Source organism: Sinohyriopsis cumingii, chromosome 16 (assembly GCF_028554795.1).
Source record: "Sinohyriopsis cumingii isolate HCF-2022 chromosome 16, ASM2855479v2, whole genome shotgun sequence".
NCBI lineage: Eukaryota > Metazoa > Mollusca > Bivalvia > Unionida > Unionidae > Sinohyriopsis > Sinohyriopsis cumingii.
Window position 1 is genome coordinate 42,132,582 of NC_142976.1, and position 16,744 is coordinate 42,149,325.

The 16,744-nt window shown below is 34.7% G+C and overlaps 1 protein-coding gene across 1 annotated transcript in view; it reads left to right on the top strand.

Annotated features, from left to right (window-relative positions):
- The window catches only part of LOC149780300 (bactericidal permeability-increasing protein-like), a 61,400-nt gene extending 51,895 nt beyond the window's left edge, over nucleotides 1-9,505 (top strand). Inside the window, exons 11-15 of the mRNA XM_089937131.1 lie at nucleotides 2,456-2,523; nucleotides 4,929-4,971; nucleotides 5,690-5,753; nucleotides 7,380-7,456; nucleotides 9,158-9,505. Coding sequence (XP_089793257.1) covers nucleotides 2,456-2,523; nucleotides 4,929-4,971; nucleotides 5,690-5,753; nucleotides 7,380-7,456; nucleotides 9,158-9,214 — 309 coding nt within the window. The 3' untranslated portion in view covers nucleotides 9,215-9,505. The remainder of the gene's footprint in view (nucleotides 1-2,455; nucleotides 2,524-4,928; nucleotides 4,972-5,689; nucleotides 5,754-7,379; nucleotides 7,457-9,157) is intronic.
- The last annotated feature ends 7,239 nt before the right edge of the window (nucleotides 9,506-16,744 follow it).

A 16,744-nucleotide genomic window follows, 5' to 3' on the forward strand; every position in this document is an offset into this window, starting at 1 on the left:
AAAAGTTATATCTAGTGCATGACTAAGTTCAAATTTATCTGGACACAGTTATGTACACATTAATAATATTGTTGTTTCATAATGATGAATCTGCGCTTGTGTATTTAGTTGGAAAATGGCATACATTTAGTTACTTTGTTTCATGTTCAGCCAATGTGGGCATGTGAGAAAGCTTGCCAGTAGCTTCTCGTGGGTCGGTGGTTCTTTCCGGGGTTTTCCGGGTTCTTCCTCCACCATTAATACTGGCCGCCATGTATAGCCTATCGTGCTGAAAAATGGCGTTAAACCCCACAACAACAACAACAACAACTTTGTTTCATGTAGTGTATTTTTGTTTACATAATTAAACCTTAGGTAGAATAAGAAAATGAGCATATAATAAAAAGGTTACTACATTTGTATGTTAAACTATGAACTCGTTTTGTCGGATGGATATACTGCACTCCCAAGGTCATGCAGAATTTCCATCTGAAAAACTTGTTTATATTTTTCCATACAAATGCAGAAACCTATCGGTATAACCACTTAAAAATATACATGGCAGTATAACCACTCAGACTATACATGGCAGTATAACCATTTAAAATATACATGACAGTATAACCACTCAAAATATACATGACAGTATAACCACTCAGAATATACATGGTAGTATAACCACTCAGAATATACATGACAGTATAACCACTCAAAATATACATGACAGTATAACCACTCAGAATATACATGGTAGTATAACCACTCAGAATATACATGACAGTATAACCACTCCACATTTACATGACAGTATAACCACTCAAAATGTACATGACAGTATAACCACTCAGAATATACATGGTAGTATAACCACTCAGAATATACATGGCAGGATAACCACTCAGAATATACATGACAGTATAACCACTCCACATTTACATGACAGTATAACCACTCAAAATGTACATGACGGTATAACCACTCAGAATATACATGGTAGTATAACCACTCAGAATATACATGGCAGTATAACCACTCAAAATATACATGGCAGTATAACCACTCAGAATATACATAGCAGTATAACCACTCAGAATATACATAGCAGTATAACCACTCAAAATGTACATGACAGTATAACCACTCAGAATATACACGGCAGTATAACCACTCAGAATATACATGGCAGTATAACGACTCAGACTATGCATGGCAATATAACAACTCAGAATAAACATTGTATTATAACCACTCAGAATGTACATGGCAGTATAACCACTCAGACTATGCATGGCAGTATAATGACTCAGACTATGCATGGCAGTATAACGACTCAGAATAAACATTGTATTATAACCACTCAGAATGTACATGGCAGTATAATGACTCAGAATATACATGGCAGTATAACGACTCAGACTATGCATGGCAGTATAACGACTCAGACTATGCATGGCAGTATAACGACTCAGACTATACATGGCAGTATAACCACTCAGAATATACATGGCAGTATAACCACTCAGAATATACATGGCAGTATAATGACTCAGACTATACATGGCAGTATAATGACTCAGACTATACATGGCAGTATAACCACTCAGAATAAACATTGTATTATAACCACTCAGAATATACATAGTAATATAACCACTCAGAATATACATGGCAGTATAACCACTCAGAATATACATGGCAGTATAACGACTCAGACTATGCATGGCAGTATAATGACTCAGACTATACATGGCAGTATAACCACTCAGAATAAACATTGTATTATAACCACTCAGAATATACATAGTAATATAACTACTCAAAATATACATGGCGGTATAAGCACTCAAAATATACATGGCGGTATAAGCACTCAAAATATACATGGTAGTATTACATGACAGTATAACCACTCAGACTATACATGGCAGTATAACCACTCAGAATAAACATTGTATTATAACCACTCAAAATATACATGGCAGTATAACCACTCAGAATATACATGGTAGTATAACCACTCAAAATATTATACATGGTAATAACCATCTCTTAAGTGTATAGTCATATAATATTATACATGGTGGTATAACCATGTCTGGAAACTGCTTGACCTTTGGATATAGGTTTGTTTTCCTCACAAAATTTTTGGTGTTATTTTCTTTATCAGTGACATAGCACCTTTCCATAACAACTTCATATTTATTGGAATCAAATAGGTGTGAATAATGACAAAACAGCATATAACAGGAATCATTTTGCTATCAAACAAGAGCTGAATGTGACACATATTCATTTGTCATTATATTACAATTCAGTTTTTCAGCTCATTTTTTCATCCAATCTCTATATATAATTTACAAAAAACTATTTGATTTTTTATGCAAATGAATAGCACTCATTTATTTCCAAGAAGTTAATTCAATTTCTTAAAATAAATATGATATAACATTCTTATGTGCTTGTTCTTATTCCACAGGATATGCAAGCTTTTCTCAGTCTTTCTGTTGCAATGGAGAAGATTTATGGCAAGGTTGATGATATCAAGTGAGTTTCCTTTGTTTGCACTGTATAAGAGAAAAAAAGAATCTAATACAATATTGTTAAACTTATCTTAGCAGACACCTTCATAAAAAGGACACATATTCATAACAATAAGATCTATGAAACCCCTTTCCTCAAGTTTGCTTCATATTTAGACTTTATTATAGAAGAATATGGGTCCAGAAAGGACAATTTTATGGTCTGTTGTCTGCACTTACCATATGGTTTTTCCTGCAGTTAATTGACATAACTAATGATGATCAATGATAATTGCTTGGGAAATATTAGAGTGTTTAACTTTAAGGAAATCTGATACTTTTATAAAGCTAAGGATTCATATTATCCAAAATCATTTCAGTGTGCAATGGTTGGTGTGCAGTTCCTTTTGCAATTTTTATATATATATATATATATATATATATATATATATATATATATATATATATATATATATGGCCACATTAATAAAATTAGAAAAGCTTTGACTTCTTTTAAAAACAAACAGCAAATACAAAACAGAAAATAAAGAAAAGAAAATGCTTCTGCAGAACAGAGTTATGTTTGACATCAAGCTTTTTGACAAATTTATACCAGTGATGATGATCCACCATTAAATGATAATCATTACCAAAGTAAAGAAAGGCAAACAAAACCTTTTATTTTTTTCTCCAGTCACTCAACTGCATTATGTCAGATGTGGGTCTGGGTGGGTGGTTGGGTGCAGGTGAGAGAGACAAAGAGAGAGCAACATGATACCTTTTAGTTTAGTACAATAAATATTGGTCACAAAAACCATTTGTCCTGTATTGTACATATTTCGTAGGAAGATTTTTTTGTATAAATACATTACAGGTCATAATACATTCATCTTAGATCTGGCTTATTATGTTGGGGGTGGGAGGGTCTGTCTGTCTGTCTGTCCACTAACATTGGCATGTGCAGCTCATTATTTAGGTTGCAGAGATTTTAAGGAAATATATCTAAGTATATATTATGGCAAGAGGTTGTATTATCAAAGAGTATAATTTGTGAATCAAACATTTTAATGAAATGTTGGTCAATCATATTTTATGTATAGACAGTGCTTTTGTATACCATAGTCGTGCCAGTTGTGTGAAGGTCATGATCACAGCAAGGAAAAATGCAATTCTGTGACTTTTATCCTTGTTGAAAGTGCCCATTTTTCACCACTACAAATATTTTCATGAAACTTTAGCCATACCATGTGTATTAAGTGTGTTATATCCCATACACATGCACTCAGCTGCAAGGTAAGAGTCACACTGCGTGAAATGTAGTTCCGTTGCTTGTAACCTTGTCCAGATTATAAATTTTCATCAACTGAAGATATTTTAATGAAATATCAGCCATGTATATACTATGCATAGATGGTGTTTTGCAAACCATAGCAATACCCCTTCCACAAGGCAGGTGTGACAGCAAAAGAAAATGTAATGTGTATGTGTGTGTGTGATTTGGATTTTTAAGGTAGCCTTGACAATTTTTTAGTCATATCACTTTATTACATAATTATAGAAACGTTTCATTGCTCATAATTTTTTTATGAGTTAATTTACGTAATTATAGAAACGTTCATAGTTCTTAACATATCTCTGTTAAAAAGTGATAGTTATGGAAACATTCATTGTTCATAACTTTTCTGTGTTAAATTACATAATTGTAGAAATGTTTTATATTTCATAATTTTTCTATGTGTTAAATTACATAATCATAGAAACATTTCATTGTTCATAACTTTTCTGCATTGTTAAATTACATATTATAGAAAAGTTTCATCGTTCATAATTTTTCTATGTGTTAAATTACATAATTATAGAAATATCTCATAGTTCACAACTTTTCTATGTGTTAAATCACATAAATATAGAAACATTTTATTGTTCCTAACTTTCCTGTGTTTAATTACATAATTGTAGATCGCTCCGGTGGTCTAGTGGTTAGAGCATCCACCTTGGAAACGGGAGGTTGTGGGTAAGAACCCCGACCGAGTCATACCAAAGACTTACAAAAATGGTACTAACAGCTACCTTGTTTGGTGCTCAGCATTAAGAGGTTAGTGTTAAGACTGGTCAGTCTGGTGTCAAGATAATGTGACTGAGTGGGACATCATGCTACGTGTCTGCAGCATGATGCTTCGGTGCTAGACATCACTATAAACTGCCACACTGCAGACATTGTAGCGATATGACTGAATTTTTTTTGAAGCTACGTTAAAAATCCTAATCACACACACACACATAATTGTAGAAATATTTCATAATATGTCATAAAAAAGTAAAACCATGACATGCATAATATTAGCAACACTATGGTCTGGAAAATAGGAAGAAGGAATTAAAGAAGAATAGCATTAATATTAAGACTGATTTAATTCTGTCTGATTTCAGACTTGCAGTTAAAGTGACTGACTCTGCCGTGGGAGATATAAGTGTGAGTAATTTTCTAAGAACTTCATTTTATATTGCCATGTAGTAAATACAAATATTATTGTGTCGTTACTTATGAAAACTTGCAAAGTAAAACAAATCTCTATATTGCATGGACCAGTCATTAAACAATTCTCAAAATTGCTTGGACCAGTCAGTAACGAGATCTACCTTACATTTTCTGGTGAGCTAAAGCCTCACTAATTGCCTTAAATTCACTTTTCAGTTTCACACAACATATTCTCACATTCCACAGATACAGACCAAATACAGTATGTGTTTGAAAATTCAAGAACATTTGAACCATTTTTTGTTTCTTTGTTTATTTAATTTGCTTTTATTTTATTCAAGTGATGAGATTTTGGAGTTTTGAGATCCCATGACACAGAAAGGTTTATTGCCAGACTGGGTTTGTAATTCGAGTGGCATTGAGCTTTTGTGTGATTGATGTTTTACATTTTAACACTTTACTGTATTTTGATTATTGTTATTAATTTGTTTTCTATGTTTGATTTGATATATGTATTTAATTATTGATGAAAAGTGATTAACTCAGGATAGATCACAAGGAAAACCATTAGTTCTATGAAGGAATGGATTTTATTTTTCGCATTTTATAGTTTCCATAGTACTTTTGAAAAAGTTTATAATTATTTAGTTCTAAAAATATATCATTAGAGTTTATATTTTACCTGTCATTTCAAAAACTTAATACCTTTCAGAGTGTGGTGCTGCAATTTATTATAGATCAAGTCTTGAAAAGTTACTTGATTCCAACACTAAATGGTAATCTCTCACCCTCTCTCTCTCTGTCTATATCATTCTGTCTCAGCCATCATTCATTGTCCATTCATCTTTCAACACAAGTTCGTTTTGACTACTACTAAACAACTTGGAGGATTACCTTGAACATTTACACAAATATGCATCATATGGTTTAGTTGGTCCAGTAGGAAAGATGTAGCCATCTTTAAAAAAAAATTATTGCTACTCCTCCTGAATGGAAGGTCAACCAGAATTTTCACTTAAAGACTTCTTATGATGTCTAGTGGGTTCCAGATGAAATTTGGGGTCAATCTGATGTCCAGAAAATCTTGAAATCTTGTTGTCATAACTTCTTCTGTATCGAAGATCATATTGACATGAAGTTTTCACTAGAAGACTTCTTGTGATGTCTAGTTCATCCTAGATGAAAATGCTGCTGATATTTCGTCTAATATGGCCACAACAGGGGTCCTCTTGAATATTTTATTATTGCTAATTATCCTGAATGAAATGTAATGTTGCCATGGGGTTTTCACCAAAGGACTTTTTAAGATGTCCAGTTGGTCCAATATGAAAATCTTGTCAGTCTGACGTCCAATGTAGCCACCAGTCACCATCTTGAAAATATTGCTATCTCTACTTCTCCTGAAAGATGGGTGTATCAGAACAGAGATTTTACTAAATGACTTTTCATTAGGTGTCGTTGGTCCAAGTATCCATTAAGACATTCAGTATGCCTGCTAAAGTGGCAATTTCAAAATCTTGTTATCGCTATTACTTCTCCATGATGGCTGGTCATATTGACATTGTGCTTTCACTGATGTCTAGTTGGTACCAAATAGAAATAGTGCCATTCTGATCTAAAATATGGCCACCATGGCATCTGTCTTGAAAGTCTTGGAATTGCTACTTATCTAAATTGGAATGTTTTATCTAACTGGCATTTCCACCAGAAGACTTTTTCCAATTGTTGGCCTTCAATGAAAATGATGTTAAGGTGATACCTAATATGTCCGCCACAGCAGCTGATTTGAAAATATTGCTATCACTGAAGAATATCAAAGATGGTTTGAACACTCAACAGTTAAAAGAAAGAAATGCTTGTATCTTGAATTCCTGGAAAGTGTTTTCAGCCAGTAGAACATCAGTCCCTTTGAGGGACTCTTGTTACATTTGTATCTAAATATGAATTTATACTGAATCAGTATACGTGTTAATATATCATAAATTGTACTTTCTGGTATCATTTTATTCCTTTAAAAGGCACATAACCTCACAAAATTGTCTCCATATGTGAGTTTTCTGAAACCGATTTAACAGATACATATCCATCATTCTATTGATGTTTATCAATGAATTAGGAAACTGCAAGAAACTTAAATTAAAACCCAAAATTAAATAAAGTCATCGTAAATACAAGAAAAAAATGATGAAATTTTGCATAGTCATGCATTATACCAGATCTCTTTCTGTTTGTATAGGTTTTGATATCTATCCATTTGTCTCTTTTTGAAAATTGTTTTACCTTTGCACTTAAAAGGTTAACTTTGAATCAGCACTATATAGCCTGTATTGTGCTAATGTGGCATTAATCCCCATGCATGCATGCATACATACATATATAAATGCATACATATTCTTTTCCAGACATTGGTAAGAAGGGATTCCCACTTCCAGTTTTCAATGGCGTTTCTTTTGTTAACTCAACCTTGAGCTTTATGCAGGTTAGTATTATTTATAATGATGATCGTTGAAATTTTAATCAGACTAGAAATAATATTTTTATTTACTTTTGACATTCTTCTTTTGTTTCACCTATGGCAGAACATAGGTACCACTTTTCAGATCTGTCAGGGGTGGTATTGTTGTTATTGGTGTTTTTATACTGGTCTTACTATACACATTAATTTTGTACTCATAGCCTTCAAATTGTGAGACACATTCTTCATTACCCTTATTTCTTTAATCTAAGAAACAGTTTCACAAATATCTATATCCAATATTCATGATCCAAAGCCACTTACATTTTTTAAAAAAAAGTTTTATAATTATTATGTGTAACAAATAAGTGTTTACTGTTAACATAGAGGAGTAATGAAATGCATCTAGAAAAAGGGCAATTTCTAGTTGTGTCTATGAATGACAATATTATTCTTTTTGTCTTTATCTGCCCATTAAAGACAGAGCTTATAATGATGTGCTTTTGTCCCTGCACAATAACTCAAGTTGACCACGATCTACAATTAACAAAACTTTATAGTTGGCTTGCATTTGACATAGAAAAAAACCTGTCAATTTTGGAGTCAAGAGGTCAAAGTCACAGTAGCTGAAAGAAAAAAAGTTTTAAAACAATAGATTGAGTTCTTCACATTTACCAAAATTTGTACATGGCTTGCACTAGAGATAAGGACAAAGCATGTCAATTCTTGGGTCTGAAGTCAAGGTAACAATGACTAAATCAAGTGACATTGTTCCACACAATATCATTTCTTGTACATCACAGACATGGTTCAAAATTTGTAACTGAATTGCTCTTTAGAACAGAAAGAAACCTGGATTAGGAGAGTCAAAAAGTCAATGGTCAAGGTCACAATTTAAAAAAGAAAAATGGTTTCTGCACAAAAATTTCAGTTATAAACAATTTACCTTAACCAAAGTTTGTGTATAACTTATGCCCTTAATAGGAAAGAAGCCTAAAATCACAGATTAAGGTCACTATGAATGACAGAATGAGTTTTTTTGCATAATAACTTGAATTCTAAATACTGTACCTTTAATAACATCTGTGGAGAGATTTTTTCTAAGGTATGGAAAAGGCTTTAAAATTATGGAGTTAAAAGGTCATGGTAAAAGTCATTATGGTTCAAAGAAAATTTTGTTTTAACAGATAACTTCTGTTCTAGTTCTACAACTTCTGTGTCCAAACTCTATAGTTGACATGCACTAAGGGTAATAAAGAAACTTATTGATTGTGGGGTCAAAAGGTCAGAGTTCACACTGCATATCTCGACCAAAGTTGAGGTTATTGGGACCTGTTGGTCAAAAATATCTAGAGTAGACCATACCGTTCTAGTATTACACATAGAATTATTAAAAATGGGGTGAGCATGTTATGTCACTCATATTAATCTTGTTCTATCTATCTTTCTTTTCTTAATTTTCATTCTTCTGGTCCCTCCTCTTTCTCTGTTTAATTTATGGACATCAAATACTTATGATTATCAAACCTCCTGGTGGCTGTGGAATTGCAAAATGTTGTTTAAAAAAAGGAAGAAAAAAGAAATAAAAAGAAACATTGATAAATTATATTTAATGCCTGCCAATCGCTGATTTGATAAGTAAGTGACTAATTAGAAGCTGTTTCCTATTGTTTTCCATTTTAATAAAGCCTCTGGGTAATCACTTTCTTTTCATTCTGATGACAGGATGTGATTCTGGTTGGAACTGATATCCAGTACCAGGGACAAATTTTCCGCCACTGAAGAATCATTTGAACATGCTGGTCCATCGAAGAGAATTCCTCCTGTTTTTAAACTCTAATTTGCTGTCATGTGATCTGATTTGTTTTTACTTTGAGCATTTTCTTGACCATACAATGTACATTTATGAAGCAAACGATTCAGTTTTAGTTTATGATTAAAGTGTAAAGACATATTTTGTTGTAGTAGACCAATTTTGATGAATTTACTATTTTACATGGTTGTTACAAATGGCATCTCACATGATCTTATATGCCATATCAATAAATATATTAATCCATTTGGACTGAAAAATGACTTAAATTGGTTCTTTTATAGGCACTTCAATAATTTCATGTCATTTCTTCTTCCTGTCACATGAATATTTAGCTTTCAGTTAATTCATGAAATATCAAGGCTATAATAAAATTTATTTGCTGTACCAGGTAGCAGTGCCTAGAAGTTGGTATAATCCTACAGGAGTGACTGCTCTTGATTGGTCACATGTTATCTGCATCATAATCTGCAAGCATCTTATTGACTATAAGTAATAAATAAAAGGGTCTTTAGATACAAGAAGATCCAAACAAATTATTTAAAACAAAGTACCATATCAGTCAAAGAGCACAACTTGAACTTTGATTTTGGAGCCTGTGTAACCTCATTGGGAAAAACCATTTAGGAAGAAAAGTTCCAGAACTATATCATTGACAAGTTTGATTTAAGACTCCTTCTGTTTTTTGCATCTTCTTTAGAGAATGGTCTCCCCTGAGTTATTAGGCCTGTTACATGATGACCAATTTATTTGTTTTGTTTTTTATGTGTCAACACAGAAACTAATATGTTAATAAAACACACACACACACATGAAATAATGGACAGATTCCAGATTATTACCAGATGATTGTGATACATGTACTAAGTAATTCCATTCGTTCATGTGGTATATATACTATGGTAAGGTGTACAATATTAATCACACGTTTGTTTCTTTGATCCACATAATCTTTGTTTTTCTTTTATACTATTTTGTATCAGTGTACTCTTTTTTTTTAGCACAGGAAATGAAACATATCAATCAATAACCAGTATTGCAGACTCTTTTTTGAACATGTGTGTGTGTGTGTGTGTGTGTGTGTGTTTGTGTTTGTTACCTACACTAGGAGGAAAGCCCCATGATTACACAACAAGGAAGACATCTCACATTAGGAGGATGTCCTTCCTCCTAGGGCACATGTCATACAATGATATGACTCCTAAGGCATGTGTCATACAATGATATGACTCCTAGGGCATGTGTCATGCAATGATATGACTCCTAGGGCATGAGTCATACAATGATATGACTCCTAAGGCATGTGTCATACAATGATATGACTCCTAGGGCATGTGTCATACAATGATATGCTACTGCTTGCATTGTCAGACATATTGTACATGCTGTAGATGTGACCTAAATATTGTTGAACCTGCCTTAAGAGTCATCTCCATTACAGACCATATGAATTTTACCTGGTATATGGTGGCCTACTATTGTCAAGCATTCTTCTATAGAATCTAGGGATAGCACTTTCTGTTCTCTGTGTGTGTGTGTGTGTGTGTGTGTATATATATATATATATATATATATATATATATATATATAAACACCACCATATACCAATTACAATTCATAAAGTGTATATATATATATATATATATATATATATATATATATAAATGAATGTTGGAGATACAAGGTTCATCATTTAAACACCAATGTCTGGTTCTGATGAATGGTACGACTCATGAATTTAGTTTTAAAATTTAATGTGGTTCACTTCATGTGCTCTCCATAAACAAACTTAAAGTATTATTTGAGCAAAAAATATATTGTAAATTTTTATGAATAAGGACTTGGAGAATACTGCAGTCATGCTGCCACTTTATTGTTAGCTTTGAAAACATCTGCAAGAATAAAGAAAAATGCAACAGTGACAGATGTACCAGCTTACTTACTGTATGCTTCCAACCAGTGACAGATGTATCAGCTTACTTACTGTACGCTTCCAACCAGTGCAAATTTTAATACACCATATAAAAGACTTGGAAAGATGAACTCGAATCAGTAGTGAAGAAATGAAAGATGTCCCAGAGTGAAACAGATTGTGTAGTTCAGGCTTGCTATGAAAAGAAAGACAAAAACATTCCTTCATTGACCAGACTTGAAAAAATATTGTTCTTTGAGGAACTTAACAGAATGACACCAAGTGCTGACACAGATTTTCAGACAATTTTTAAGCAAAATCTTTTTCGGTACAATGCCAGTGGATTTTGGGCATTGTATAACAGTCAACTAGTGACAGAGAATCAAAATATGAACAAATACTAGACAAGTGCAAAGCTGTTGACATTTCTTTAACAAAAGAACAGACTATATTTGTGGAGCACGAGACAAGGAATCAAGTATATAGTGAGTTTTGGTACAATAATAGAGTGGGACGGATAACCGCATCACATTTTAACACGGCATATCACACAAATGTGTTTCAATCTTTTTGTGTCCTTGCTGAAAACTTTGTTATGGAGCATGGTTTTGTGTTGAATATCAAACTGAATATTCTTGAAATCCTTTGATAAATATGATATTATGCAACAATTGCCTGTGTAACTCAAATGATAACCCAATAATTTCATTTCATGAACTTTCAAAGTCATTCAATGTTTCTACTTGTTTATATTTTCTCCACTTCTCAGCTTAATGAATTCAAAGAGTCTAAACTTTCTCAAATGATGACCAATAGCTCGTTCTACATGAATTCTGACTGATGTGATTTTTTCTTGTATTCTCAGCTTCTAGTGGATTCATTTGTGACTTTCCACAGGTGATGGTGGAAATAGCAAATTCAGCTTAAAAGAAATTCACTGCCTCTTCTATTTTGAACCCTCTATCAACCAGAACAACATCTTCGGGCAGCAGAACAGCAAAAAGCCCAGATTTTTCTGTGATTCTCAGGTTTTCTGCCACTCAAACCGTCGGAGATAAAACTACACCTTGAGTGTCTATCCCTATCCGATACTTGACTTTCTGTTTATGCTTATAATTGGAGTATGTGTAGATCTTGTTCAGAGCACTACTATGCCTTTTCGTAAAATGTTTAAAACAATCGACTATAACAACTACCTTCTCCAGAAATTCCTTTTGAAAATACATAGACATTGATTTTCTCCATTTTTTCTTGTGTTGGTCACAGTACTGAAGGGTTCAGCCTTGTATGAAGTACATCGAAGGCAGTAGTGTACTAACGTGGGAGGAGGGGTCGGACGGGATGGTTGCTCCGAGCGCTAGTGGTATTGTGATGCCAAAACCCCAAGCGCAATGGGTCTTGAGGTGCCAAAACTCCGTTGAGCCATCACCGTCGCCAAGGACACCATTTACCCTTGGTGTGCCACTGATCGAGGTTGTTGTGGAAACTTCTGAGCAGTTACTTTAGAAACATCTAGTTGGTATGCCATGTCTCAAAAGATAATTCATTCAAAGTTTCAACAGATAGGATAGAAACCCACTCTCTCTTGAAGACTTTTAATATTGCTATTTATGTGTCCCTCAGTTAAGTTAAAGACTAGTTTTGAAACTTATAATTTGGCATGTCTACTTTTTCCGTATTCTTTTCATTAAACTTAAGGTTGTACAATCCCCTAATATCAAATTTTTCATTTTCTGAAGCTTCAACAAGCCTCGACTTGTAGGCATCCTCAAGTTGTTGATTTCTTAAACTGCAAGGTCTGCCTGGATTCCTTTTCAGTTTGATTCCATCTTCTATCGGTAGCTGAAGAACTGATTCACTACTTTCACCAGAAGCTTAAGTAGAATTGCCATTTACATTATTCTCAGAAGATGCTGAACATTCCCTAATGACACTTTTGCTGAAATCAATGTGCCTGTTTTTTAATGATAGAAGTTTGGCAACAGCATCTGATATTGCCCTTTTATGTTTGCGTTCACTAACCCGACTGAATATCTCACTGGCTATATCTGGCGAAGACCGCTCCGGTGGCCTGGTGGTTAGAGTGTCCGCCTCAGATGGGGGAGGTCGTGGGTTCGATCCCCGGCCGAGTCATACCAAAGACTTACAAAAATGGTACTAACAGCTGCCTCGCTTGGCGCTCAGCATTAAGAGGCTAGTGTTAGGACTTGTCAGCCCGGTGTCAGGATAATGTGACTGGGTGGGACATCATGCTACATGTCTGCGGCATGATGTCCCAGTGCTAGACATCACTATAAACTGCCACATTGCATACATCGTAGCGATATGACTGAAAAAAATGTTAAAGCTACGTAAAAAATTCAAATCACATCACATCACAACACATTTCTGGCGCAGGTGAAGAAAACTCTGTGTATCCTAGATGCAGAGATGCTAGCCATTCTAAATTGGCTTTGTCATGCAATTAGGCTTATATATATTGAAAATAACGTCTAATAAAATCCCAAAAAGGAGTAACAGGTGATTGAAATCGCTAACATGAATAGCTTGTCAAGGATGTTACCGTCTACACTACAATGGCCATTTCGATTTTACCAATACAATGCAGTACAGGTGGAAAAGGGTGGAGTGTCTAATTTCATGACAAGATGATTGAATATCTATAAATCTAATAATCTTGCAAATAAATGACTGATGACCAACCACCTTCTGCAATTAATTCAATGCAAACATGACCAAATATTTTAAGTGGAGTGGGTGGGGTTACCTCAAACCAGCTTTTCTTTAAAATTTATTGCCAAATATAATTGTACATATCACAAGAGAGAATACACTAAACATCAAATAAAACAAAGGGAAAAGCCAAAACTTACCACCAAAAAAATGAAAGTAAACTATTTTCATTCCCACTTTTCCTCCATTTTTATGTCTTTTTTCGACTGCAGCTTTCCATAATCGACGCCTTTCTTCCGACAGTTTACTTGTTTCCTCACCTTAGTCCTCGATAATTATAGGCATTTTTTATATATAAAAAATAGATCTTTCTGCACACGGGGGCGATTAGAACACCTAAAAATGCCACAAACTGGAATTTGACTAATTGCGGATCAATTGAATACGAGTCTTGACTAGTGCGTGTCACATAATTTAGCGTGCTATTTATGTGTTTTATATCCACCAATCAGAATGCAGAAGCACGATGATGCCACAGTGCATTACACATGGCTGAATTGAAAGCTGAAAGCATTGACCTTTGGTCGGAATGCGCCTGCAGTGGATATTTATACTTGGAGTGACACTGCAACTAATACTATTACTACTGCGGATAGTACGGTAATATTCCACACAAAGACATGCATTTGATTTGGTTTTCTGGAGATTTTATCATCGCTGGCATTCCTCCTCATACATTTCCTGCATTCCTCCAATCACTACTTGAATGTGCTGATTTTAAAAAGAGACAGAAGAAAGAACTAGAGACCTTTTAACAACGCCAAAAAGAAGAACAGGGTTTCGTGCATAACAAGAAGAGGAAAGGAGAAAGGAACTAGTGATGAAAACGATGAGCGGTGAACATGATGAAGTGAATGAAAACAGATCTTCAGAAACAGTCACCGTATTACGGGACAGTCGGTCTGAGCTAAAACAATTGAGAGGAATGTGTGAGGCCTGTTTGATTAAACTCGAGATAAAGAGATCTTCATAATCAAAGAATTCTAAACCTCCCATCGCATTGATTACTTGGTCTACCACTAAGACGACAGCAGCGGCAGCATCCATTATTACAATAGCAGTAGGGCATGGATATGAAAAATATTTAAGGCAATGAAAACTGAATTTGAAACGTACACTATTACTTTTGTCAACAGCTATCAGTTTTGTTTTCAGGGCTACCCGTATCTCTCAGGAAATAATACCACTCACCATTGCCAAATCGAAAAGCAAACAGTACCCCCTCTCTCCAATAAGAATATGTGTGTCTATATCTTACGAGAAAAAGAAAATCAAGATATTAACACAGTTAAGTTTGGTATATTCTCGAGAATAAGAATCACAGTACACAGTACATTTCAAACAAATCTCAAAGGCCCACTTATCTCCCCTTCGGAACGTCGTGGTTCAAATTTGCCACATGAACGTGTTTTTTTTTTTTTTTGTTTTGTTGCTTCTAAAATATCTTTCTTCTCTTTTTTCTCTACATTCGCATTCCTTTCGAATTTGTTAGAGGGGTTGTATTCTTCTGTTTCTGAAAGTCCCTACGTTTTCTTTTCCTTCACTTTTCCTTCTTTAGATCAATATCCCTTTTCTTGACAATGTTATCAGGTATCTTTACTTTTATCTCTAGGCTAGATTTCTCCTTTCTTAATGGTTCCTTTTATTTTGACGTTGTATACGTTATGTAGCCCAATACTGATCTCTTGCTAGACACATAGGTAACTTCTCTTTTATCTTGAGGGGAGTGGTCTTCAGTCGCGTTACTAGGGGTGTGCGGACCGCACCGGGTGACACCATCAGAGGGTGTGACACCAAAGTGATTGTCTAAAAAAAATTGAATTTGAGTGCAGGAAAGAGGTGAGGTCCATGGGGGTAACACTATGAGTTACCGCACATGGCTCTTTATAATTTTTTTGAATTTTTGTGCAGGAAGGGGGTCCATGGGGGTGACAACATGAGCTATCGCACATGACTTGTCTATAAAATGTTTGAATTTTTGTGCAGGAAGGAGGTCCATTGGGGTGACACCAACCCTAGTGACGCCACTGGTGGTCTTGATTCTCTCTGTAGATCTTGTAAGGATATGCGTAACTTAACCACTCGATACAAACTTCTATAGATAATTAGGGACGGGTAATCCTATTCAACTCAAACTTGAATTAGCTACCGCCATGAAACGATTACACCATTCCAGTGATAAACAGAAACAAAACATAGCCGACAACTTTCAAAGACGTTCATCCTAGCGATTTTAAAGAGGAAGTGATTGATCTATATCAAACACTGTCCTCTTCTTCCTGTTCACCGATAGAGATAAGGTTGTCATAGAAAGCACGCCCTTTTTCCTGTACACCGATAGAAGCAAGTTCGTCATAGAAAGCATGCCGTTCTTCCAGTACACCGATAGATGCAAGGTCGTCATAGAAAGCATGCCGTTCTTCCTGTACACCGATAGAGGCAATGTCGACATAGAAAACATGCCGTTCTTCCTGTACCCCGGTAAAGCAATGTCGTAATAGAAAACATGCCGTTCTTTCTGTACACCGATAGAGGCAAGGTCGTCATAGAAAGCATGCCGTTCTTCCTGTACATCGATAGATGCAAGGTCGTCATAGAAAGCATGCCGTTCTTCCTGTACATCGATAGATGCAAGGTCTTCATAGAAAGCATGCCGTTCTTCCTGTACATCGATAGAGGCAAGGTCATCATAGAAAACATGCCGTTCAGTAGCTCCTAAAGATTGTTTTCACGCCCAATCTATTGACAATGTGACTTTAAAAAAGTTTTGAATTTCCGCTTTACACTAAATCTTACAGTCTATCAGTTCCAATTCAGATTATACAAAATCTGACAGTCTATAATTTCCAATTCA